This window comes from Trachurus trachurus (assembly GCF_905171665.1).
Source record: "Trachurus trachurus genome assembly, chromosome: 24".
In the NCBI taxonomy this organism is placed as follows: Eukaryota; Metazoa; Chordata; class Actinopteri; order Carangiformes; family Carangidae; genus Trachurus; species Trachurus trachurus.
Window position 1 is genome coordinate 21,613,189 of NC_139910.1, and position 25,167 is coordinate 21,638,355.

At 42.8% G+C, this 25,167-nt stretch overlaps 2 protein-coding genes across 3 annotated transcripts; one reads left to right on the forward strand and one right to left on the reverse strand.

The window, feature by feature from the left end:
- Positions 1–211: 211 nt before the first annotated feature.
- LOC311007304 (uncharacterized protein) lies at positions 212–8,119 on the forward strand (the record flags this gene model as incomplete). The annotated part of the gene is made up of 8 exons (XM_084000431.1): positions 212–450; positions 689–738; positions 1,558–1,651; positions 4,127–4,195; positions 4,295–4,381; positions 5,469–5,783; positions 6,603–6,979; positions 8,036–8,119. Exons 1-8 carry the CDS (start codon positions 405–407, stop codon positions 8,117–8,119), a joined length of 1,122 nt encoding a protein of 373 aa, XP_083856557.1. The 5' UTR covers positions 212–404.
- A 2,487-nt stretch (positions 8,120–10,606) lies between these two features.
- ccn2a (cellular communication network factor 2a) lies at positions 10,607–13,374 on the reverse strand. Of its 2 annotated transcripts, XM_084001133.1 has the most exons (5): positions 13,104–13,374; positions 12,681–12,897; positions 12,334–12,585; positions 12,008–12,219; positions 10,607–11,885 (listed from the first exon to the last, which is right to left on the reverse strand). In XM_084001133.1, the coding sequence occupies exons 1-5, from the start codon at positions 13,164–13,166 to the stop codon at positions 11,589–11,591; spliced, it is 1,041 nt and encodes a 346-aa protein (XP_083857259.1). In that variant the 5' UTR covers positions 13,167–13,374; the 3' UTR covers positions 10,607–11,588. The 2 variants fall into 2 exon arrangements, with proteins under 2 accessions (XP_083857259.1, XP_083857258.1); XM_084001132.1 differs by having other exon boundaries at positions 12,008–12,585.
- Between the last annotated feature and the right edge of the window lie 11,793 nt (positions 13,375–25,167).

Consider the following 25,167-nt stretch of genomic DNA (forward strand, 5'->3'; position numbering starts at 1 on the left):
ATAAATCAAATGCTTCAACTGGGCTTTTTCTCTCCGGCGCACAGGCACTTCCCTCCCCATGTGGTCTCCCCTGAACCTGTACACGCCTGACAACCACTGAGCTTTATGATCAGGTGCAGTAGTAATCATTTGCTCCAGGATGATGTCACTTCCTCTCCCCCACATCTTCCTATAAAAGCGTCGCTGTTGCGGCGAGGTGTCGGTGGAGAGACCGGAGAGAGGACGGAGGCGCCACCGACGCTGCTGGAGATCAGGCTCTCCAGAAATACCGAAAGGCGGCAGAGTTTTGTTCAGAATGCGCCCGTGATCCACCCGGAGGAGAACAACCCAGTCCATCCTTCTGAAATAAAGCTTGGCTATTTTTCCCTATTCCTGGAGAGCTTCAACGCGCCTCGTCTCCAAAAATGATCGGGGGAGGACTGTTGGTCCTAACAGCGCTGTCCAGCTGCGGTAAGAGAAGCCATTAGTGAAGTTCACGGCTGTGACCGTGGAGTGTGTGTGTGTGAAGCTGCAGCAGATGTGGAGTCCGACTTCAGCACCAAGGACAGAGAGAGAATCCACCTGCTCCTTTAGTCCCTGATGCTCACTCAGTCACTAACACTGAGGACAGCATGAGGGCTTCAGGGACTGTAGGAAATAAAGAGCAGTTAATGACAGATGACTGATGCATGCTCTGCTTCTCTTTCAGTTCTGTCATTGCCAGTGACTTCAGGTCAGCTGGAGAATGAAGACGTAAAGGTAACAGCTTTTATTATTCCTTTGAGTGTCATCATGTGTCTTTGTACTAATGCTGTTAGTTGTGTGGTGGAATTAGCAGCACACAGTCACCTGCTGTAGTTGGATCTTTACCAGAGGAGCATTCAGAGTGATGAGACACACTAAACACTGGCTCATCACAGGAGAGCAGCTCCCCCTCTGCTGCTCTGTCTCACACAGGGAGGTGAAGCAAAATACTTGATACAAGCATTTCAACCCATTCAAGGAGCATCTCCCCTGGAGCTATACCTCACTTTAACCTTGTTAAAAATCAATACATACCATTGTGAGAGCAATTGAGAGCCTTGACCTTCATGATCTGGTATCACTAGATCCATTTCACATCTTTAGAAGGAGGAAGAGAGAGGGGGTAGTCTTTCTGGGTTTGGAGATGTGAGGATGGGAAGGGGGGATGTGGACGAGGAGTACTGAGACGTGACTGTGTGACATCCAAAGATTAGCCAGACACAGAGACAGTGGAAATGAAAATGAAAATGAGTGGAGATGGTCAGGGGAGCGGGGATTGGCTCGATACTGAAAGCACAATGGGAGTTGAAATGATTTTTGATGTATCATCTAAGAGTTTTTTTTTTATTAATGTCTTTCAATTAGTGGCTGAGTTAACACAAGAACTGTGTTCAAAGAGAAGCCGAGGGAATAGATGTCCCAGAGCCTGCAGAGACTCCCCAAAGCTGAACAACTAAACTCTGTGATACTTTCATAATTTATGCCCTAACCAGGGAGAGATCAGTCTCTGGCACTGCAGTGGGTCAAACCCTGTTTTTGTGTATGTGTCCACAGGTGATGAAATGTATTGTGGAGGCGTTGGCAGACGTGCTATCAAGGCCCCACCCTGTGCCCATCAGTCAGGACTGTCTGGTCATACTGAAGACAGGTGAGCAACTAAGTGCCTTCACTTCATCCTCTGAACACACACACTGTGCAGGTGCAGCAGCGAAACACAATAAAGCCACATGCCCAGATGTGTGTGTTTGTGTTATAGGAAACAGGAGAGCTGGGAAATTCTTACAAAACCAAATGTCTCCGTATCTTTGAGCTAATAACTCAGTGACTAATGACTGTTGAGACGTTCAGTGTTTATGAAACAGTCATGAAGCGGAGATGATGCTGAAGCCGTAACTCATGTGACTCATCCACAACAGTGTCACTTATCTGAGCCGCAGCTCTTATCAGCTGATATCTCACTGACACACATACAGGACTGTATTACCCAGTGTGAGCATTTAAAATGTATTCAGTTCAAAATAGAACAATGTGACGGGTCCTGCGTTGACTCTGCTCCTCTGTGCAGCATGTGAATCCCATCAGCAGGAGCACTGACATTGACATTTTCTGCTGTGACACTTCTCTGCACATCCCATTTGAGGTGTTCATTTTGTATTTGTGTGTGTGTCAGCCTCAGTCAAACAATGATGTAATTCTTAAAGGGGACATATTATGGAAATATCACTTTTTGAAGGCTCTTCAACATATATTTAGGTGTATGTGAGAATTGACAAAAAAAATCTGTAATGTGCAGGCTCCCTAGGTTGAAACCATGTAATTTTATGAGCTGCTCCCTCAGTCGGCAGTGGTTAGAATTTGCATAAAGGGGTGGGGCAGGGCAAGAAGTGGTTCATTTGCATTTAAAGGGACAGGCACTGAAACCAGCCGTTGTGAACAGGGCTTATTTTGAGAGGATGAAAAGAGCTGTGATGTTTGATCCTTGGGGTATTTTCACCAACGCATGTCACAGACATGCCTTAAGACACCTAGGAACTATTTTAATTTGTGGAAAAAGGGGGCAGAATATGTCTCCTTTAAATGTGAAGTCTGCAACCTTTGCGCAAGGATTTTGATGAGGCTGTGCTCTCTTCATACATCCATGTATATATTCATCCTCATTATGATGATCTCCATCATTATCAGCACCAGGCTCCTTCTAATAAGAGTTTGGCAGCTTGTTTACTCACAGCTGAGTCTCTGTTGACAGAAACCTCCTTAACCTTCATCTTGTGTTAGCAGAAATAAAAACCTCAGAGGCGAACAGAGCTCTCCTGGTTCACAGCAGTCTACCTGCACTGACATGTGAGCATACCATCTCTTGTGTTAGGGTCGGTTTTGTATCTTTTATATACAGTCTATGGTTTTGACCCAAGTCTTAAATCAGCTGTAAAATACACTAAAAACATTTTTTTTCATCCAATTTGTTTTTCCTCTCTTGGTTACATTGTTAGGCTTCCTTATCCATGAAAAGGTTGGTTTTAGCATTTTTGGCGTGGGCCCCTGGGCCTTTTTTGACTTGACTAATTTATCCTTCTTCTTATTAGCTTTCTGCTACAGTACCATCTCTTGTGTTAGGGTCAGTTTTGATCCGAGTCTTAAATCAGCTGTAAAACACAGTAAAAACAATTATTTATCATCCCATTCTCATCTCTTGGTTACGTTGTTAGGCTTCCTTATCCATTTTTTGCACTTATGATTTCAGCTGTAACTCTCATTATCATTATAACCGGGTTGTAAACGACCCTGACAACACAAATGTCATAATTTTAACCAGAGCATTTTAAAAAAAGTTTTTGTTTTGTTTAAATAGAGGTTCCTGACAAAGTCAAAAAGCCTTGTTGCAATAAACTAATTTATGTGGTACTTTTATGCATTAAAAACCTAAAAACGGGTCAGTGGCGACCCTAACACAAGAGGAAGGTTAAGTGTTTCTAAAGACAGAGCGTGCGCTCTCCTTTTGCACGGCCGGCGCACGATGGCCACATCAGGAGGTTAATGGATTGATGCAGTGTGTGCTGCAGAGAGTTATATACAGCGGGGTCACCAGCACTCAGTAAAAACTATTCAGTTACATAGCCAGGGTATTACCTTGATGCCGTCCTTGTTGTAGAAAATCAATAGGAGCATTTGTGACTGAGAGGGAGGGAAACTGTACACCAGCGGAGGGATGGAGGGAGAGGAGAGGAGGGGGAGTTAACAGAGGGGGAGATGTGAGGACAGGAGGGAGAGATCACAGATGGGCATCAGAGCAGTAACAGTACAGCAGTTGTCTCTTTGCTGCGTACAGCACACGGCGCCGTTTGTGGGTCAGCAGAAAGTCCAGTCCTTTTTGCTGCTGTAATTCACTGAGGGAGTCTCCGTCGGCCAAGTGATTAATTGTGCTCTTGCTTTGAAAGCAGTAAATTTCAGGGCAATTAACTCTGACGAACCGTTGAAGCAAAGTGCTGAGTCTTGTGAAAAAGTGAAGGGGAACGACACATACCTGTGTTTTACCCCCTCTCTGCAGATTCTTTTTTTTACTGTGTTTTGTCTGAGGGAGGGATTGCATGCATGTGTTTTAATGTTTGTGTTTGTGTGTGTGCAGATGACAGGCTTGTTACGATCCTCCGTCATCATAACTTTCTGAAGGAGCTGCAGGAGATCGCTCTTCAAGGTGAGTCACTGATCGCACGCTGCTGATTGTTTACATCTACATGGAGACAGGACAGGTGGCACAAGCAGAAGGCTTAACTAACAGATTTTATAATCTTAGGTGGCCAAGAGAGAGCTCAGCTGCAGAGGGACGCTGCTGCACCTGACACACTGACACAAACCCCTCAGACTGCAGACAACATGGCTGGTGAGTAGAGCCAGCCAGCCGCACGGTGCCGCACCGTTATTTCAGATCATCACGCCATCTCAGCTGGTTCCATTTAGAGGAATACATAATCAACGTCTTTAAATGCACCCACTGTCAAGATGATGAATTACTTTCATTATTCCCAGTTTTCTGTTGTCAGCGAAGCAGAGCTGACAAAAAGAGGAGAAGTGCTGAGGTGAATGTAAACTCTGCTGATGCTTCCCGTGGACACAACCAGGTCATACACACTGAGCTCCGTCCACCTGACGGCACGGCACACCTGGCTGTCTGGAAGAATCAGTGAAGCACAGTGGACGAGAAACAAGAACAGTAACGATAAAACAGTTCTGTTAGCCAAGGTGCATTTCTCCTCTGAACTGCTGCATGTTCCCTGAGGCGTACAAATGTCTTTATATTACAATGACATTGTACAGTATTTAGTAAGGCTATATATAGACATAAGCATGAATTAGGTAGCGTAATAAAAGTAATTCATCATTACATTTGACAACAGGTTGTTTTAAAGGCACATTATTAAAGGAGCTATTTTTGATTTAGCTCCTTAGCCAGTGTTAGCATTAGCAGCTGTTTAAATTGTTTTAGAGCTGTCTCCACCATGGTAGGGTTAGTGAAACTACTCCTAACTTAAGTTACTACCTTTACCCACTAATATAAATGGGGGATTCAATCAACCGTTATAGATTAATCTGGGTTTTGTTTGAGTTTTTTTTTAAGTATTTAAAAGTAAGGTTTTAAATACAAAATAAAGGCTCAAATGTAATTAGAAAGGCCATAACAATTTCCCAGAACCCCCTATAATGTCAGCAGATTCCTTTTTTGTCCAAATAGCTGTATTCAAATTACAATAGCAGTGGTAAACTTGTGCATTGAGAAGCAGTTAAATTAACAAATGAACTAACAAAAATCTGACATACTGACCCAACCCCTACGGACAAAAACACACAAATCAGAGTGTGAATGACCCTTGTAAGGACCTGTAGTACTCTGGTGGAAGCACCTTCCTTTAACAACGTTGGAAAATCAATCTCTTCCAGTGAATTAAATTTCTACTGCTCCCCATTTTTAGATCGATCCATGTTGGAGGCTTTAGGAGGCCCTGGTGAAAGATCCATCCTCCTGCAGACAAGGAGGACAGGAAATGGGGCCGGAGAGGGAGAAAAAGATGAGACCCGGAGAGATGGAGGATCTCAGGAGGACGGTGACATCAGTGAAGAGGGTGAGGTGAAGAGGGAAGACGAGGAGAGTCCAAGTCACATCTCTGAGTCTGTGGACAGGTGGAGTGAGGGAAAGACTGAAAAGAGGGAGGAGGAGGAAGAAGAGGAAGAATATGTGGAAAAGAAAGCAAATTCAGAGGAGGAAAGCATGACCAAGGAAAAGAAAGGTGAGTACATATTTCTCTCTTTTATTTCTCACTGAACTATTTCTTTGAATTTAAAACCACTAAATACAGAAATAGGTACAAACCTAAAAAGACAACGGGAAACATATTCAGATTTAGAGCCTGATATTTTAAGTCCAGTCAAGTCTGATTTATTTTTCCTCTAGGGATAAATGACATTAAAACAAATGAAAAGACTGAGTGATGTTGACCAGAGGCAGAGAGATGCATCTTAAGACAGGCAGAGTGAAGTGAACCGCCCGCCTCCAAAGGGCTGCTGATTGATGGAAGTGCTTCCATCTACATGATGAATTTCAGCCTCCCCACCCCTCCACTCCCCCCCCCCCCCCCTCACACACACACAGGACCGACGCCAGAGTGGCTGGCATATTGACAGCACACTAACACAAGTGATTAAATATCTCCGTGTCCTGGAATCTCAATGAGCCGCTGTTCACTGGTCACAGCTGGAAACTGTTCCACAACCGTCCTCTGATCAGAATCATAGACAGGTTTGATCTGCGTCTATCTCCAAACCTTTCAGTGGATTAACAGAGAAGAAATTTTTTCTGAGCTAAAATGGCAAAGTACAATAAAATACACACACCTAATAGTCAGCCAAGTCATCTGCTGCTCCTGCCTGCTGTTAATTCCCATAAAGCACAGTGAGCAGTACTGTGGAGGGAGCTGCCAGCTGGCAGGAACCGTTTCATTAAAAGAAGTGGATTCCTGCTGACTGGGGAGAGTCTCTGGTCAGCTGGAAGTGTTTCGGTAAGAAAATAGACTGATTTTATTTTATTTTTTTACTCTTAATATTTCCAGGTGCCATGTCTGATGAAAAGAGAGATGCACCCAGAAACAAATCAAAAGAGAAGAAGTTTGATGTAGGAGAGGGGGAGGAGGAGGATGAGGAAGACAGGAGTCCTGAGGAGGGGAAGGTGAAGAGAGGAGGCAGGGAGAGCCAGAAGCGATGGACCAAGAGGGGTAAAGGCCTGGAACAGAAGAGAACAGCAGATGGAAAAGAGGCCGACAGTCAGCAGGAGGAGGGAGCGCATCATTCAAAGGAGGTCACAGAGGATGAGAAGAAGAGAGACCCTCAGAGGAGCCCAGAGGAGAAGGAGCTGCAGATGATTGCCAGGAGGCCACCAGAGGAGAGGAGGGTGTCGGAGGAGGAGGGGAGCGCCAGCAGAAAGGCAGAGGTGAGCTTCAGTCTCCTTCATCCTCCAACAAGAGAGCAGGGCTCTGTCAGATGATACGGACTGAAGGCTTAGGTCATTAGTTTGGAAAATGGGGTTTGATTTATTCTTTCTTAAAGTTACATGACAAGATTGAGACCAATCACAGTAAGCACTGGCAACTGGTTGATTTGTCATTGGTTTCATTCTTTGGGTTTGGGTTTTGGGTTTAAAACTCCAGATTTCAATGTTCTTGGCCCTAGGTAAAATAAAACTATCTAAGAAAAAAATAAAAGAAGACTTATAAGAAGTTGTGGCTATGGTTCTCTAACCCTGTGGCCAGCAACTAATTGGACACACAGGGACACACACAACCAGCCAGACTCCACCCAAAGCTAACAAAAATATTGCAAACCAGTATCCACAAAGCTTGTTCTTGCTTGAAGACCATCACTGAGTCTGTAGGCCTAAACTACAAACAATTAGAGGACTTTATTTACATTTAACAAAGGTGTCAGTTAGTGAGCTATAAAGGAGCTGGCTAGCTGTTTCTACTAAAATAACCTAAGCTAAGCTAAGATAAACTAATTGTCTGCTGGTTCTATACTGTAGCTTCATATTGACCATCCAGTCAGAATGTTCTCATCTACTTCATTAGAAGAAAGCCAAAGTAATAGGATAATACATTTTGCAACATGAAGCTATTTCCTTAAAAAATGATTTAATACATCGCCTTATTTCCTACAGAACAAGGCTAACTTTATCTCACCATGGTGCTGAGAAAACAGTTTTATTAGCTAAAGGCCAAAACACAGTGAGGATTTTGTATTGTAAAATGAAGCTGAGGATAAAAACTGGCAGAGCTGCTGCCTTGTTATTTACACCATCAAAGCCTTGATGTTGTAACAATGAGGTTGGGAGACGAGCCCTTGAAGCCAAATACAAACACATGGACGTTGGTTCTGTTCTGATATTTTTCGAGCTGCTGTGAATGCACATAGGCTACCTCATGCTGTATATCACATATTGTACATGATTGTTTGTGCTCCAAGTATCTTTTTCCTCCAATTGTCTCTGCAGGAGCCAGAGATTGAAAGCCTGGCAGCCATCGAGTCCGAGCTGGAAAATGTTGCCCAGAAACTCCATGAGCTGCGGCGAGGCTGAGAGAGAGAGAGACTGCTACAAAGTTGACATGGCTCATCCTCCCTCTTCCTCCTCCTCCTCCTCCTACTCCTACTCCTCCTCCACTTCCCCAGCTGCCTAGTTCCCACAGATAGAGTGTGTGAATATGTGACAAGTTTTTATCTTTTGCTATTTTTCTTGAGGATGTCCACTCGTGCCACACTGCTGCAGCCTCCCTTGTGACACTGTCCCTCACATAGATTATTAGCAAGTAGTAGATGCACATTGCAACTAGACATGCATACTAAAACATACACACGCACCAAATCAACCATGTGCATATATTATCCAGCAAATTCAGCAACGCTCCCAAAGGAAAGAATCTCTCTGTCAGTGAAGGGTGACGACTTGTTTTCCTTCATTTTCTCTGACAATCATCTCTCTCTGTCTGCAAAGGTGTCTCATGCTTTTCAGATTATGTTAACACTGCGCATCGATTCATGTGAGAGGTTGAGGCAGATCCAGGTATACACACACCAACAAGGCGAGGTTGTACAGTAACGGCATGTACACATGTACAAAGGTCTTTCTGAAATGCTTACTTACTTACTAAGGAAGAAGAATACATGCTTACTTATGATTATAGATACAGTTGACTGTATTTAAGCCAAGGCAATAAGTGAACATTTTTAGCAGATAAATGGCTGGATTGTAATCCGACACTGTATGAAATTTATGTAAGAAAAGAAATAAATTTAATCTGGAAATCTCTGTTTGGTAACTTCATTTAATGCCCCTAAAATCCAATAAATAGTTTCATGATAAAATTAATGTAATAAACTAATAAATCTTCAGCTGTATTGGTTTCTTAGAAGATTGATCAACTGGTTCAAATGTTTTTTTTTTTTTTATCACATCTCATTTGATATAAGAGAAAATTGGTAAAAAACAAAACAAAACAAAGGAAATTACCAGAATGAAGGTTTATTCAATGCTATTTAATATGTTTATAAAAACTATACTGTATTTAACTCTCACAGTCCACAGTGAGCCCGACTCTCACTGTACAGAGACATTCATCTGTACTGTAGTTTCAGCTGGAACTTGTTTGTGTCTGTGGGCGAAGAAGCTGAGAACATGAATCATCACCTGACACACAATCTGTTTCTGCTGTTACTCAATTCCAAGACAACAACGTTTTAACCCTCGGCGTCGTTCTGTGGTTGTAATTATTAGAGTACAGTACAGCCAGTGAAGGTTTGAGTCGGACTGCGCAGGGTTAACTGTCTCTGCCACACAGCGATATGTTAAGAGCTCTCCAGCAGAGGTAAAAATAAAATCAATGAGGAAACAAACACCATGTGGGCAGAGGAGAAACTGAACATTTCAGAAAAGTTCTACTGAGAAATACAACAATATGGCTCCTGCTGACGCACTGAAAACTGAAACCGGTAAAGTCTGTGAATGTTCAGGCAACTGTAAACATGCAAATACTATGAGAACTATGACTATGAGGTACTGTGAGAAATAAAAAATCTCACGAAGTTTTTAACTGCATGATGTTTTAACACGGTTAAAAAAAAGGTATTTGAAATTTTTAGTGGCACATTCATTAGAAACAAATTGATGACATCATGAAAATGGTTGGTAAGGAGGAGGAAGAAAAAAATCGATAACAGACTGAACAGTCTGACTTTCTGCCTCAGCTGACTATTACACCACTCTACACTCCAGTGAGAGGAGGATGCTGATGCTGCCAGGGACAGCACTGTAAAAAGGCACCAGGTGGCGACATTACTCCGCCTCAGCCTCTCCTCTCCTGTCAGTCCAGCTGGAGAGGGAGATTTGAAACCACCACAGCCTCATCAGGACTTTTTGTTCTTTGGTATAAAAGTTTGTTTTTTTCCATCGTGCCTGATGCAGAAAGCACTACTAGTGCATTTAAAACTCTTAGTCAGCGAACAAATTAATAGGAGGCAAAAGTAGTTTGGCAAACAGCTGTAGCTGCTTGCGGTATGTATACTTGCACATCTGACCTTTGAGCATCATAAAAAAGAAGGAAAACCAAGGAATGTACTCTATGAGACAGCATCACATGAATTATGAGAAATTCATATGTTCCTCCTGTGGTGAGACTAAAACCATAAACATGCTCTGTTGTGGATGAGTCAGTGAATATTACAGGATAACTTATTTTAAAAGGTTTGATTGTTGTGAGTAACCATTTGTCTTTATGTGGTTCTCCTCAGCTATAAACCTGACACTGTGAATAAAAGGTGATGTTTGTGTAGAGAAATAATTATTAGGCTAATTATTACTGACTGAAACGCTGGATATAAAAGATTAGGTTGTGCAGCTAACTATGTTGTTAAGTGTAGAACATTTTCGAACTGTCGGTCAGTGTGTGTGGAACAGTTTTTAAGGTAAGTCAATCTGCATCAGTTAATATTTGCATCAGAATCAAAGACAGAACATGTGTTTGTATAAAAAATATAACATTTTATTTCCAGCTACAAAGTAAAACATGTAACATTTTTGTCACACTTCTCAATAAAATAGTAAAAAATACTGTTGACAAAAAATACACTATCGATACATTTCGAAGCACAGAACAAATTTGGCTTTTAAATTAACTTAAACTGTACAAATATATACATAATTTACACATCAACAATAAAAAAGGAATGAAATTACAATTCTTCCAGTCTTCTCTTCTATTTTTGTACAAAATAGACTCTTTGTTTCTATAGACACTTGGTTTCTTCCTTCTGACCTGAATCAGTAAAAGTCAGCTTGTCTGTCTTCTTCTTTTCCTCAGTGCCGTGGTGAAGCCCACTGGTTATATCCGACCCTGAACTCAGCACGCTGCTTTCTCTCTCATCCACATGCTGGGTGGAAACTCTGACCTTTCCTCTAGAGTGAACAGCGTAGATACAGACAAGGCTGACATTCAGGCCTGCACTAACAAACACACACTCACATGCACACTCACATACACACAAGGACACATTCAGACCTGTTTGGACAGGGGGAACACTGGCCTGCTGTGGTCTGCGTGCTCCCTCTACAGCTGCTTAGAGTTTGCAGGTCTGGTCTGGGCCCGGGGGGACGGAGGGATGTAATACACACCTCATTTGTTTTTAGAGGAGGTCAAGGTTTAGATAAGGTATAAAAATGCATACCAAAAAAAAAAAAAAATGGACGGGTTTGAAAAAAAGATTTCAAGGGGAATGGGCAAAAACCTGACAGCAGGTTTGTCAAACATAGAAGTTATAGTGCAGGAATCTCTTGGAGCTGCTATGCAACCCTCTGTCTGAGTCTATGTGGCTGATGTGCAACAGCCATAAAAACACACAGACACTTAGACAAGTGTCTGGACTACTTTTACAATGAGAAAATGACAGAATAAAACGTGAAAAAAAAAACATATATACTGAGCTGCAAAATGAGATGGAGTTCTGTTTTTTTTTTTTTTTTTTCAAGTCATAAACTCTGGTCGTCCTTCAGTGGCTCATGCCATGTCCCCCATCATCTTCTTGTAATACATGGACTCGAAGATGTCGTTCTCCCCCGGGCAGTTGTGGTGGCAGGCGCAGGACTTGATGAACATCATGTGCTTCTTCATGACCTGTCCGTCGGGGCATTTGAACTCCATGGGCAGGGTGGTGGTCCTGTGGGGGGTGCAGCAGCGGCCGTCCAGGCAGACGCCACAGAACTTGGGCCTGTAGGACTTGGTGGTGGTGCAGCCAGAGATCTCAAACTTCATGGGCTTGGAGAGTCTGGGAGTACGGATGCATTTCTTCCCTTTCTGCAGGAGGGAAAGGAAGGAAAGAAAAAAAAAACAAGTTCAGCAGATATTCTTCAGCAGTTGAAGAGCTTGTATATTATCTGTAGAGGTTATGAGAGCAGTGCAGTTGAACAAGTACTCACCCTAATGCTCTGCTCCAGCTGTGACTCGCAGGGTCGCACCATACACAGCCTGGTCTGTTTCTCAAGGCGGCATTCGCGGTTGTCGTTGGTGACCCTGGTGGAGATGCCGAGGCCACAGGTCTTGGAGCAGGCGCTCCATTCAGTAGTCTGAACCAGGCAGTTCTCCCTCATCATGGAGGGGTCTGGGCCGTAGGTCTCCTCCTCTCTGTAAGCTGGAAACACAAGAGGAAACACTAGATTAGAACAACCATCCTGATGACAACCTGTTTGAGCAATAAAGAACCAACAAAAAACTGTTTGTGATGCACAAAAGCAGTTGAACTTACCAGGCAAAACGGAGCCCATGAAGCTGTGTCTGTAGGGAGAGTCACACTCCCACTCCTCGCAGCACTTCCCTGGCACCTTCACCCGCCTGGGCATGGGGCAGTCGGGGCTGGGCAGCCGGATGTCCATGGAGCAGAGAGGGACGCAGCCCACAGCTCCGTCCAGACAGGTACACTGGTACTTGCAGCTGCTTTGGAAAGTCTCTCCGCTCTTGTACACCATTCCTCCGAACACACAGGTAGCTCCCTCTCGAGCTGCGTGGAGGGGAACGAGAAAGGTCATCACTCGGTTCACATACTCAGCAGGACATGTTACGAAGTGCAGCAGTGTGTTTTTCTCAGTGGCTCACCTGTGCAGACTCCTATGCGTCTGTTGATGGGGGCACCGAAGTCACAGTAGAGGCCTTTGTGTGGGTCACAGACGTCCTTCTCGGTGCACAGCTCCCCCATCTGTTTGGAGCACACCCTGCAGCAGCCGCAGCCGTCCAGCACCAGGCTCACTCCCGGGGCACACTGAGGGGGAGCGGAGGGGCACGAACACTGGCCGCTGCACTCCTGACCTGCAGCCTGAGGTAGATATCATCGGGTGAGTATCATCTCCACATGTTGCATCACAGCTACAGCTACACATCCAGCACAGTGAGGACAGGCTGTCTCTTAAAGGTTAGAGCTTACGTTGGAGTAAATTCTCAAAGAAATGCCTATTTAGTCAAAGCCTACAGCGACAAATAACAGCAGTATAAAGTCATTCTCAGTTGTTTTTCTCAACTTACCATGTATGAGAGCATGATGCTCAGGAAAGGCAGCAAAATCATTTTCTTCATTCCAGCAGACATCTTTTCTTCCTTGTAGAAATAGATTCTAGTTTTTCCTTAAGTCTTGTTGAGAAAGTCTTCCTTTAGTCTTAGAGTTTGAGCTTGAGAAACCTTCTTCTGATCAAGTCGATCTCGTTTTGTCTCGTAGCGTTTCTCTGCTGCTCCAGTCACAGTCTCTCGTTCTTTTCTTTCTTGGTGAAAGCTAGAGTTTAGCTTCGGTAGAGGAGTTGATCTGAGTTCTGACTGGAGAGGGGAGCTCCCTTTATACTCGCTGGCCCTCGCAGCACGTCACTGGGGGCTGAATGGAGAGCCAGCCCTGGACAAACATGGACATACTTGGCATTCTTTCCTCGCTTCCTGACCCCCACTCCAGACATCCCACATTCCTGCTGTCTGAAGGCAAGGCTCTGCTGCTCGGCCAAACAACACTGTCTCTCTCAGAGCAGCTTTCATCTGGAATGGGAGGTTAAGTCTGGTTAGAGACCTGAGACCCCACACTGGGAATTCCTGAAGACTGACTTCACAAACAGACAGCCGGTGCCTATAAATATTAATTTTAAAAAAAGAACAGAAAAAAAAATGAACTTAAGCACAGTTCAAGAATGAAAGCACAAAGAGCTTTACATGAAAGAAGACCAGTGAAAAACAACAGGTAGAAACTCATAAAGATGCATCAACATGCAACTGGTTAATAAAGCGATTGATGTGTAATGTATGGTTAAGACTTTAAGCCCACAACAGCATTCCTCAGCTTTGGCTTCAAAGCTCCACAGACAGCATGTACTTTAGTAAATTAACAGCAAGCGGTTGTGGGAAGGAAATTCATCAGTGTTATTAGCTTGAGCTGGTTCTCTATTGAGATGCTTGTTCCAGCTACTGCTGTTTGACTTTGTCCTCTTGTCTTCTGTTGTGTGGACGCTCTGTGACACTGCAGGGACATTTTTGTCCAGTGACATCAGTGGCTGAGCTGCAGCTTCACGGATTACTCATTTAAACACATGGATGCATGAGCATGAATGAATGAATGAATGAATGAATTAAGATTTTTGAGCACAGATAGGAAACCTCTGACTATCATTTTAAAGGATGCACATATGATGATTGTAAATAAAATGCACCATAAATGTAAATAATAAAATAATAATACATGTAAATAATTTGGAGCATCAATGATGAAAGTGCTCACTCAGCAGAATTGGCCTCTGAGTGACTTTTAGAAAATATATTAAATTGTTAATACGCATAAGCAGGATTTATACAGTTTGAGGTGGAGTTTAAACAACTTTCTATACAGTTATATAGTTCATTCCTGTGGTTCTTGAAGAAGGCGTTGAGTTATAGAGTAGCAAGATTAATGTGAGGGTTTGTAAAGACTATGATTATGAAAAAAAAAAAAAAACTAAGTTCTGCTGCACTAATTTATATTATTTTCTTTTTTTTCTGCTTTCTGGGCCACTGGTGAAATATAATCTTCGGGCCTCTAACAGTTTACAGTACTTGATTACTTTCCATCATGGTCCCAGCCTAATTGTTATGACAATAACACAAGCTGCTAGACTGTAAACAGCTGAAGCCCTCGTCATTCAGATTTCCTTCCTCAGATTCTCAGTCCAGTCAGGTTAATAGTCAACCTAATAGATTTGACAAATGACTAGGCTAATAGTAAATGCATTCCTGCCTCTGAAAACTACAAGATGATCCTGATGGTCCGTTTCCTGAGTTACCTGAGCTGGATGTGCAGCCCTGCCAAGGTATGCAGGACAGGTATTTGGAGGATAAAGACTAATGTTCTCAGTTAATAGCATTTCCTGATCTCAAATGGATGTTTGTTGATTCGAGCATTAGGCAGCCTTTTCTTACTCCATTCATTCCTTTTTTTCAGGGATTCTGCTGAAAACAAAGGCTGGGGATTTGATTTCACATTTGACATGACGTTTTGACTCCGCTGGGTCTTAGTGAGGACAAATGATGATTAAAAATCCTGAGTCGGCTAGAGTGAAAGTGCAGCCCGGCCCATAGGCATGTGGGACAGGTATTACGGGAACAAAGGCTACATGTTCTCTGGCTTCTCACCTGCCTAATGAGGTTTAGTCTGTGACCGACTTGAAAGGCCAGGTGTGCCCCGTCCCTGGCCAGGCTTATTTTACTACATCAAACCCCAGAGTAGAGGATTGCAGGAAAGAGGCTAGACGGAGGTTTGTGTATTTTTTTTTAAAAAGGGGGATCACACACCAGGCCAGACTCTTATGAAAGGCGGCCCTGCTCCTTCTCCAGCCAGCGAATCGGAAATGAAAAACTCCCAGAGAAACCTGGAGCAGAAGGAATGTGAAGGAGAAGCCAGCAGACTGGCCTGTTACTACAGAGGAAGCATCCCCATATAAGGGCGTCTGCTCTTTTCCTAATATGGATATTTTCTTTCTCTATGCTGGCTCAGTACAGTAGGGACTCCTATTAGACCAAGGAAAAACACAGCCGTGAGTGAACGTGTGGTTTGTGTCGAGAGCTCTGACTCTCAAAACAGACCAGAGAAAAGTGTGTGTCATTGTGTGTACGTGTGTGCGTGTGTGTGCATTTGTGTTGTCAGTCAATACAGCCTCAGGCCCCAAACATCATCTCTTATAATATCTAAAGGAAACAGCTTGATGGAGGAACGTACTCCAGCCACGCTGCAAAACAACATTCACGCTTGTTATCTTGCGTGCAGAGTAATCTAGTGTCTGTCAGCCTGTTTATTTACTGAGCCAGTTTATCTGACATCACAGGGAAGTTTCTGAATGGTCTGGAGGAATGTCACTGGAGGATGGTGAAAGTGAAATCCTGTTGTGTTTGTCCGGCATTCAAATGCCCATGAAAGACTGCATGAGATCAAAATGTTATCAGACGGCAGAGATAGTTCAGGGCTTATATGTTTTTGCAAAACCAAATGAAAATGATCAGGATCATTTTCAGGTCAACAGAAAGTCAACTTAATGTTGAAGCTACAATAGGAATCTTGTATTGCTGTAAGGCTGGTTGCTTTACTGTCTGTCTCAGGGTTTCCAGCGCAAGAGGATCAGCAGGTTGCACACTCACTGTTCTGCAGATCTAAATGTGTGAATGGGCCGACGGTGGTGGCCAAGGGAAACATATGGCTCTGTGTGAGGTAGGCCCGGATACGTCAAGACTAAGTATAGACCAAGATATTTGTGTAAGAGAGTAGCAGTGGGTTAAAATCTGTAATCACAACTGTGGCAGTGATACAATGTTAGGGCAGTGTGCTCAGCTGTGTACCTGTTGGCATACCTGCAAGCTGTCACACACTGTGATGTTATTGTTCAGTGGGCTACGACTGCTGCTGTTACCACCATGAAGGAATAATACTTTTTTTTTTTTTTTAAGTCATTTTGTCTCTTTGTAAGATCATGTATACAATGACAATGTAGCCATAAAAGGTTTGTTCCTCAGATGTTTTGTTAAAGCACAAATACAACTATCACAAAATACAGCTAAGCTATAAGTAGAACAATAGCATGTAAACACCTCATAAAACCACTTGTGAGCTTGTTAGCAAACAGTTGCCTATATACACAAGCAGCAGATAAAGAACCACATTAGCATTTATTTGTGTTTCTTTTGGGAACCTGACGTCACTCTGGTATTTGCTGTTTTTTGTCTCTCCCAATGGAAAACTCTGACCCTAAATGCCCCATTATGTTGTTGAGTTGGATTCTAACTTTGTCTGTCTGCTGCTTAGTGTTGGACGTTAGCACAGTGGGTGTTTGGCGCTACAGCAGTAATGTTCTGGTAGACCAAACTATGAGATAAAGAAATAAATGGGAACTGTTGGGATAGTTGATCTCTTTCTCATAGCCATGTGATCCATTGTTAACATAAGACATATTTATTTTATTATAGCTACTTTAAAGATCGCACTGTTTAATAATCCCAGCATGCTCCATTACGCATTGCAGACTGTGCTTCTGGAGGAAGTACATCATAGTCACTTCATCAAGTCACTTCTTAATGTCAAGTTGCCATCTGTGTCACCATTAGCCTCACATACTTTCATCCACACGGTGTGTAAATGAAGGAAAATTAGGTAATGGACACTGACAGGGCCAAGTCTGGACACACTGTATACAGTAACACTGAGCACTGCCGACACTCTCACTAATACAGCTGACGCGAGTATATTCAGCAGTGGTAATGCCACGCTCATGTATTGTTTCACTGTTTTTCCAAATGGAGGTGAACCTTAAGAGAAATAGCTGATGAGACGACTCTGAGGTCCACAGTAACTCCAGGTCAAGGCCTGTGGTCTAATCTTGCCTGCGTTGACGTATGTTGCTGCTGCTGCTGCCACTTATAGCCTCATTACCTCACTGCTCGTTTTATAGTTACTGTGTGACATCACAAAGCTACACGGTGGTGTCAGCTGGGAAGTTTCCAACTTTAGGATCTGTGCAGATGACACACTCCAGCCGGGCTGCATTTTTATCTGGCCACATGGGCTCCCGTGACGACACCGTCCTCATTTAGTCTCTCCCTCAGGCATGGAAAGTGGAAATTACTCCCAGTTTTCTTAAACACCTCATGTGTGCAGTTCCATCACACCAGGGTTGATGATATCATACCTGAGTCTGACGTCTCAGAGGAGGCCTCTGTGTCCTCTGGGGACGTCTTCGGGCTGTTTCCACACTGCACTGTATTTAGCACAGCTGCAGTCAAACCTTCCCAGCACCTTCAAAGTTAAACAGGAAGATAAACATCTAAAGTACAAAAAAAAAGGCCAGTCAGTCACACCAAAGTGTAATTACGTTGCATTTTTGTTCCACATACACTTTAATTTCCCAAGGAACATTTTTAGTACATGAAGCATTTCTGAAATCTGTCTGTAATTCATTTGGTGTACTTTCCATTTTATTCCAGTTTGAGGTGAGTGTGTGAGGTTTGGTTGATGCATTTATCCAAAACATGCTGAAATACTTAGTGAGCTTTATTTATCCACTCATTTGCCAGTTTATTAAGCACTCCCAGTTCTTGTTGATTCATTTCATTTTCATGATCATTTTGTTTAGTTACCAGTATGTAGTTTAAACTGGAGCCTGCTGTATGTATTATATGCATATGTATATCTAAATGTATGTAAACCAAGTGTTTTCCCCAAATGGGACACATATTTAAAGTTTTGGTTGTGTTATCTGTACTCAGCTGTCCACTAAACTAAATTCCATTAGCGGTAGCTGGCAGGCTATTTGAGGAATGTTCCATGGCTCTAGCCTTCAAACCAACCATCTATATACCACTGTGTAAACTGAACATGAAACCAAGATCTCAAAATGATTTTCCTGCCTGCATATTTCTATTTCTTTGAACTCTTTGGTTGCCTGCAGAGAGACACGAGAGCGGAAAAGTTGAAAACAATGTGATTGCAGACCGGGGAGAAACTACTGTTATTTTCTAATTTATTGACATTTTAGGCATTTTTTTGTTGACTTTGAACAAGCACAGTGGAAAAATATGCTCACATTTTTTGTCCCAACGGTGCACACAGGTATGCAGAACAAGAGAAGAAACCCTGTCAAGACAGCTGAATAGGTGCATCACATTCCTGTGCCATCTGCAATATGCATGCTTCATTAGCAAAGCAAACAGACTAATAAAGATGTGCAGGGAAAAGCTAATTGCTGCCTTCTTTTACAGCGCAGAGCCTGTCTGTAAAAACACTTGGGGTGAAAAACTTGAAATGGATTGGATGGTGATCTGTTGGCATTCAACAGAGGAGAATGGACAGGTCCATTACTGAGAGATGAAAGAGTTGGACAGCGATGGAGGCTTTTTGAAGTCTGCCTATGAGGAGACAAGCAGTGGAAACTAATAATGGATCCGGAGCCTGGGATGATTTGTTGAGATTTAACAATGGGGTTGGTGGGCTGATGGACTGTCAAGATGGAAACTGTGTCTATTTAAAGCCCAGAGTGGTGGAAAATGTTCAGACTGGAAACATGCATGAGACCCAATCTTTTTCAGGAACAGACTGTACAAAATAGTTGGGTTTAGGATTACTTGGGGTAATGGGCCAAGGTATAATATACTGATTAATGCCAGAGGGGCATAGTTGGAAGAAAGACTGCATTTTTTGGTCAAATTTTCTCATAAATTATTTAGTTAGAGGCATCTAGGGGAATGCATTTGCCAGTCTGTGTTAACAAGGGACAGGATATCACTTTCATCTGCCTTGGACAAAGGATTTTTACTGGCTGAAGCTCACAGGTGGAATCTAGGAATAGACTGAGCGCCTGGGAACATTGGTACGGATATAACAAGAGGGACTGATGGGTAACTGAGCTGTCAAAGGCAGAGAGAGTGGAAACCTGTGTCCTATTTAAAACCTGTGTCCTGGAAAGTGTTTAGACTAGAGACAGTGATGAGAATTTGGGCTGTAACTCTTTCAACAAACAGCAGAAACTCATCTCAGCTGTAGATTCACTGCCACACACATGGATGTGGAAGTCAGGTGGTCTTTACTCAAACACAGCTCCATGTGGGTCCAGGATGGCCTCTGTTCTGTTTCAGTGACCTTTCAGCCAGAGGTTGTGGAGGTTTCTAATCTTAGACATCATGTCCGATACACTGCCTGACTCTCACTGAGCACTTCCTCTCCTTGGACCTCACACTGAACCATCATGTTTAGATCGGTTTGGATGAAAACAGGCAAAGTCTTGGGTTCAACCAAAGTCAGTCCTGTCGGTTGAGACAGTTTTTGATCGCATGATGCCGCCAGTAGTAAAAATCAACCATCTTTTTTAAATTTAAAAATGCCTGGTGCCAAATGACCCCATGAACTCTCAGGGTCACGGAGGGTCAGTGACCCTAAAGATGGCGTGCCCCTTACAGGTGATGATTTCTAAATATAGTATGGGTCCTGCCACACACAGCGCTACAGCTACAATAGAGGCTTTTAAAGTGGAACTTGCTCAGAGTAACGAAGCCCGGCACGGCAGTTTGTTGAAGGTGTCTTTTTCATCGTTTGATCACTGTGTGCTCAGTAGGTTATTAGCTTAGCTTATCATCAAGGCAGGAAAGCACTTACAGTAGTCTGATTCCATCTAAAATTAAATGATGTCCAGCTGTGTCAATGAAACTTTCAAAACACAATAGGCCTACAGTAAAAGAAATATATAAGACGTGGTGGTTATGGTATATCCAGTATGTCTAAAAACTGTTGAAATCCTTGAGCCATGCAGCTAGGTCTCAATGCACATACGGTGCTTGTTTTTCTTTGCAAAGCTAGAAAATGTCGTGTTGTTCACACCAACAGACCATTTAGCAGAGTTGTGTGAGGCTGTTCAGCTGAATCCAGTTCTTTTTTCTTCTTCTATAAACCATAAGCAAACCAAAACATACATTTGTTTTTTCTGGTTTCTCTCGTACGTCATGCTTTGCATTTTATTTGTCTGTTTCAAGGTTTACTTTGCCATCTCTGGAGTAGACATTAGCCCCGTGTCACTTCAATAAGTCACTTTCTGAAGAGGTTTTTTTTTCCATTTCAAAGTGACTTTTATCATCTAGTTACAACAGTGCAGGTTTTTTTCAGTGCACTCGCATTTGCTCACCTTGTGGTCCAGTGAGCGAGACCACATCCTCACTTTTTTTAATGTTTGAATTAAAAAAAAAAAAAACATGAACAGTTTGAATTGAGTCTTGTGTGTATATATACATATTCTGTAGCTTTCTGAGGCCACCACTTCCCTGCAGGAATGTCAGCTTCCCCCTATTAGCTTGGCACACGACTGCATACCTCAACTAATTAGCTTCCTGTAAAAGCCTTGAATAAAAACATCAGCTTTAATCACACGCTCCTGCTTTGTTTCATTTGCTGCCAAGGTAAATGTTACCTCAAGCATAGAAAAAAAAATAACGCACATTTTGCTGTGTGGGTTTCTGCTTCCCCGACAGGTGTTTCAAGCCGTGATGTACAGCAATCCGGTCAAGACTTCAGCTCACCATCCTCAACATCAAATAAACCCTGGCTGTTTTTCTATCATTAGACCTTTTGAAGGTTTTTCATTAGATTCATGTGCGTTTTTTTCTCTCATCCTGAGGTTGCCTGAGATGTCAAACTGGTCATAAAAGTGTGTGTTTACTGTCTGTTTTACAGGATGGTTATTTACTGGCTGTCAAGTATGAGAACTGTGCGCACATACAGTTTCATAAAGCCAGTGGCTGCTTTTACAGTTGGGTTGTTTACTGTCAGAAACAGAGTGTACTTGCTACACAGCTTGTTGACAAGTTTCTGATTATTTAGCAGCTGCTTGCCAGTAACATAAATCTCCATTTACAGCACCTCAATCAAATGTAGAAAATCCGCCCAGAACCAGTACCTGAGCTGGTCATCAGCTGTTCTTACTGGATTTACCAGATGGACCAGCTGCTCAGATTGGTTTGGCTAGTGATCAGCTGGTCGAATTGGTGTGTATGACTGGCTGAGAGTTGAGCAGCAAGGTTGGCAGTGCTGGTATACAGTAAGTGGTCAGGTGGTTTCTAACCAGTATGGTCATGGTGTACCTCTTGGTCTTCTAATAAAAGAATTGTGGCTAAATGATAGTCTAATTTAATAAATAATCACACATCTTCAGGTTCTTGCCTAAACAGTCCTAAATTACACATTGGCTGTTAACTCCTTTCTTGTCCCACGAGAGTTCAGGGCCAGGCTTCCAAAATAGGAGCAGTATTTTTTGACTCAGCATTGACCCTTGGTGACCCTGTAGGTTCAATATGGAAACTAAGGGCTGTGTTATGGCAGAAAATAGTTCTGCCATTTTGTAACTTGTTACATATACCACACAAACAGCAAATAAGGTTACAAAGAGAAGGAAGGATCTGAACTATTATTGTAGATTATGTATTCCTGACTTACATTGTAGCTTAGCGGTTATTTGTTTCCTCCATCCCCCACATGTGAGCCTCTGCATGTTTGGCTGGCAGCTGGTGTCCTTCTGATCAAACACCCATCTGCAGGTGTGTTCCTTTTAAAGTTATGCATTTGGTTATCCCATGGATACCAGTCAAAAGTTTGGACACACCTTCTCATCCAATGGTCTTTCTTTATTACTTCCTACATTTTAGATTCATGCTGAAGACATCAAACTATGAAGAACCCATATGGAGTTATGTTGTCAACACAAAAATGTTAAAACGAAAGTGTTCTGTTACCTGATTTAAACCCAGTTGAGATGGTTCGGGATGAGTTGGACCAAGTGAAGACAAAACAGCCAACAAGTGCTCAGCACCTCTGGGAACTCCTTCAAGACAGTTGGAAAACCCAATTGACGACCTCATGAAGTGTGCAAAAAGCTGTCATCAAAGCACAGGGTGGATACTTTAAAAAACGAACACATTCTGCTTTGTTTGACGCCTTTTTGTTTACTACATAATTCCATATGTGTTCCTTCATAGTTTGTATGTCTCCAGTTGACTCTACAATGTAGAAAGTAATGAAAATAAAGAAAAAAACATTAAATGAGAAGGGTGTACAAACTTTTAGTGTATCACTTGCAGACATGATACCCTTTGTTTCCACTGTAAATGCATGTGACAATGCCTGTCTCAAGTTTTCAACCACAGGATACCGTGGAATTTCTCAACCCAACCCTTAACCCTGACAAACAGCTTCACTTTTCCAGCTGTCAAAAACCAACCTCAAACTGATAAAGTAATATGTCAGAATCACCATAATTGAAAATGAGATAATTCATGTTGACCCTGGAAATCCTAGATCCTTGTAATAACTCCATCCTTCTGAGGCTTTTTGTTTTTTCAAAGGAGTGGAGATGGAGTTTACTCAGTTGCCATGGAGTTGTCGGTGTCCAAATATCCGTTTTATTTCTGAGTACTTAAAGGAGCTGTTGGTGTATGCAATGTATCAGCAAAAGCTCCAAGGACCTTGAGGTGAGATTGTCAAGTCAACTGCCTTGGTTAGGACTGAACTCTGAACTTAAACCTTTAAGCCGATGTGGAAGTGGCCTCAGATGGAAATTTGAACATCTACAATTTCATCACAGCTGAGCAAACCCTGTCTACTGATGAAGACCACCATGATATGACAGATTCCCACAATGGTTTTTAATGGACCTTAAAGGGGCGCTCCACTGATTTACTATTGCCCAGTCAAAAAGTCTGCGGACTTGCAGGAGACCGAAAAATGGTCAAACCTGATACGGTAATGCCCAACATATCCTGACTTTTGTACCAAAACTGCTGGATCCTAATTTTCCCATACAGGCAACTTGATATTGTATTTTTGTTCGACCCTTCCTGCCTGGTCAGCGACCATGACTGTCTGACTCCATAACCCCAGTTTGTTATGCAGGCTTACTCTTATAACTTTGTACTCCTCAAACTCAAGCTGAGAAAACCCACATGACATCACCTGGCTTAGTTTCTAACTTAACCAAACTCCTGAGCACGCATCATATGATATACGATATGAATTGTGTTGGTGGTGCAATATGTAGCCATGTGGGCGGTCGTCATGTGTGAGCAAGTGTGTATGTCCATAAGAGCATGTGTTGTTTTGATGTTGTCTTCTGTGGAACTGCAGACAGACAGAGTCCAAAGTAGATTTCCCCCATGGGGACATAAAGTCTATTGAATTGAATTGAAATTGAAACAGGGCAAGTGATGCTGAGTCTTGAGTTTTCTTAGGCTGGGTAGTGTTCTCCATAACAAGTAAATTGGTCCATGTGTTTAAAACATGAGGACTATACCCTTGAGGACTATGAGGACTACCGTGAGATTGTTTATGTGGGGATAATGAACCAGGTAATGAAAGGTATAGAATCAATAACATTGATGGATGATCAGAAAAAGGATGGGTCACAGGTAAGTGTACTGTTTTTATGGAAGTGACACTGCATGTGTGTGGTTTGAACATGAAATCAGCACCCAGCTCAGGCTTGCCATCCTGGCACCAACCCCAGCGCAGAGGAAAAGAACATCACGATCATCTGAAAGAACAATGTTCAAGCCACAAGTGCTCTTATTAGGGAAGTGTGCGATGAGTGCCTCTCATCACTGCTGGAGCTTTGGCGTTACCAGCGAAACCTGGTCAGACCCGCTGGCATCGACACCGAGAACCAGCGTCTGTGTGGTGTCTGGAGCGAAAGAACATTCAAGGTCAACAATAGATGTGTCCTTTGATGAAGTGGTTAGTGCTGAACGCTGCAGAAGGGAATGATGTTTTCAGATGACTAATGGCATTGAACAAAAGGTGAAAGATTTAAGTGAGGAGGACTGTTCCTTGACAAACAGCTGTGAAAATATTGCTCTTTGCTAGGCTATCAATGTAAACACTAAAGTGTTTTGAACAGGAGAGGGGATTAAAAAAAACAATACTTTTTGCTGCTGCATAAGATGTTGGGCAGAATAATGAACTGCACTGTTGTGACTGGTGTCTAGGTGAACAAATACTAATCTGGGGGAACAAACTGTTCCCAGAAAACTCTTGATAGAACAGAGCTGTGCCGTATAGAAACACCCTGGCCAGGTTTCCCATCTGCTCTAATTGTTTCCAGATATGCAGTTTCTGCACAGTGGCTAACAGGACCCCTCCCAGTCTGTCTGTTTGTCTGGAACCAAAGGCCTTTCCCCATCTGTCTGTGAGCTGCAAGGTCAGACTGCAGCCTACACCCATAGCCCCATGTCTGTCTGTCTGTTTGTCTGTCTGTCTGTGGCAACCTGACCCCTCTGTGCTTGCAGACTGTTTGCTGGAAGGTCACAGCTGCCCTGATGTTACCCACTGTTTTCACTCTCCTTTGCTAAAAGTAGCTCCCACAGTATCATGTTTTTTTCTGTGGACTGAGGAGGATGGCTGCTGCTTTTGTGGAGGTAATGACGACCAAGAGAGGTGGAGCAATGCATTCTTCATAAACTCAACTGTCACTAGATGAGGACCGGAACAACTCAGCTTTGTTGTAGAAGATGCTAGTTAGAGAAGAAAAAGTGTGCATTGACGCACAACCTAAGAGGACAGTGTAATATA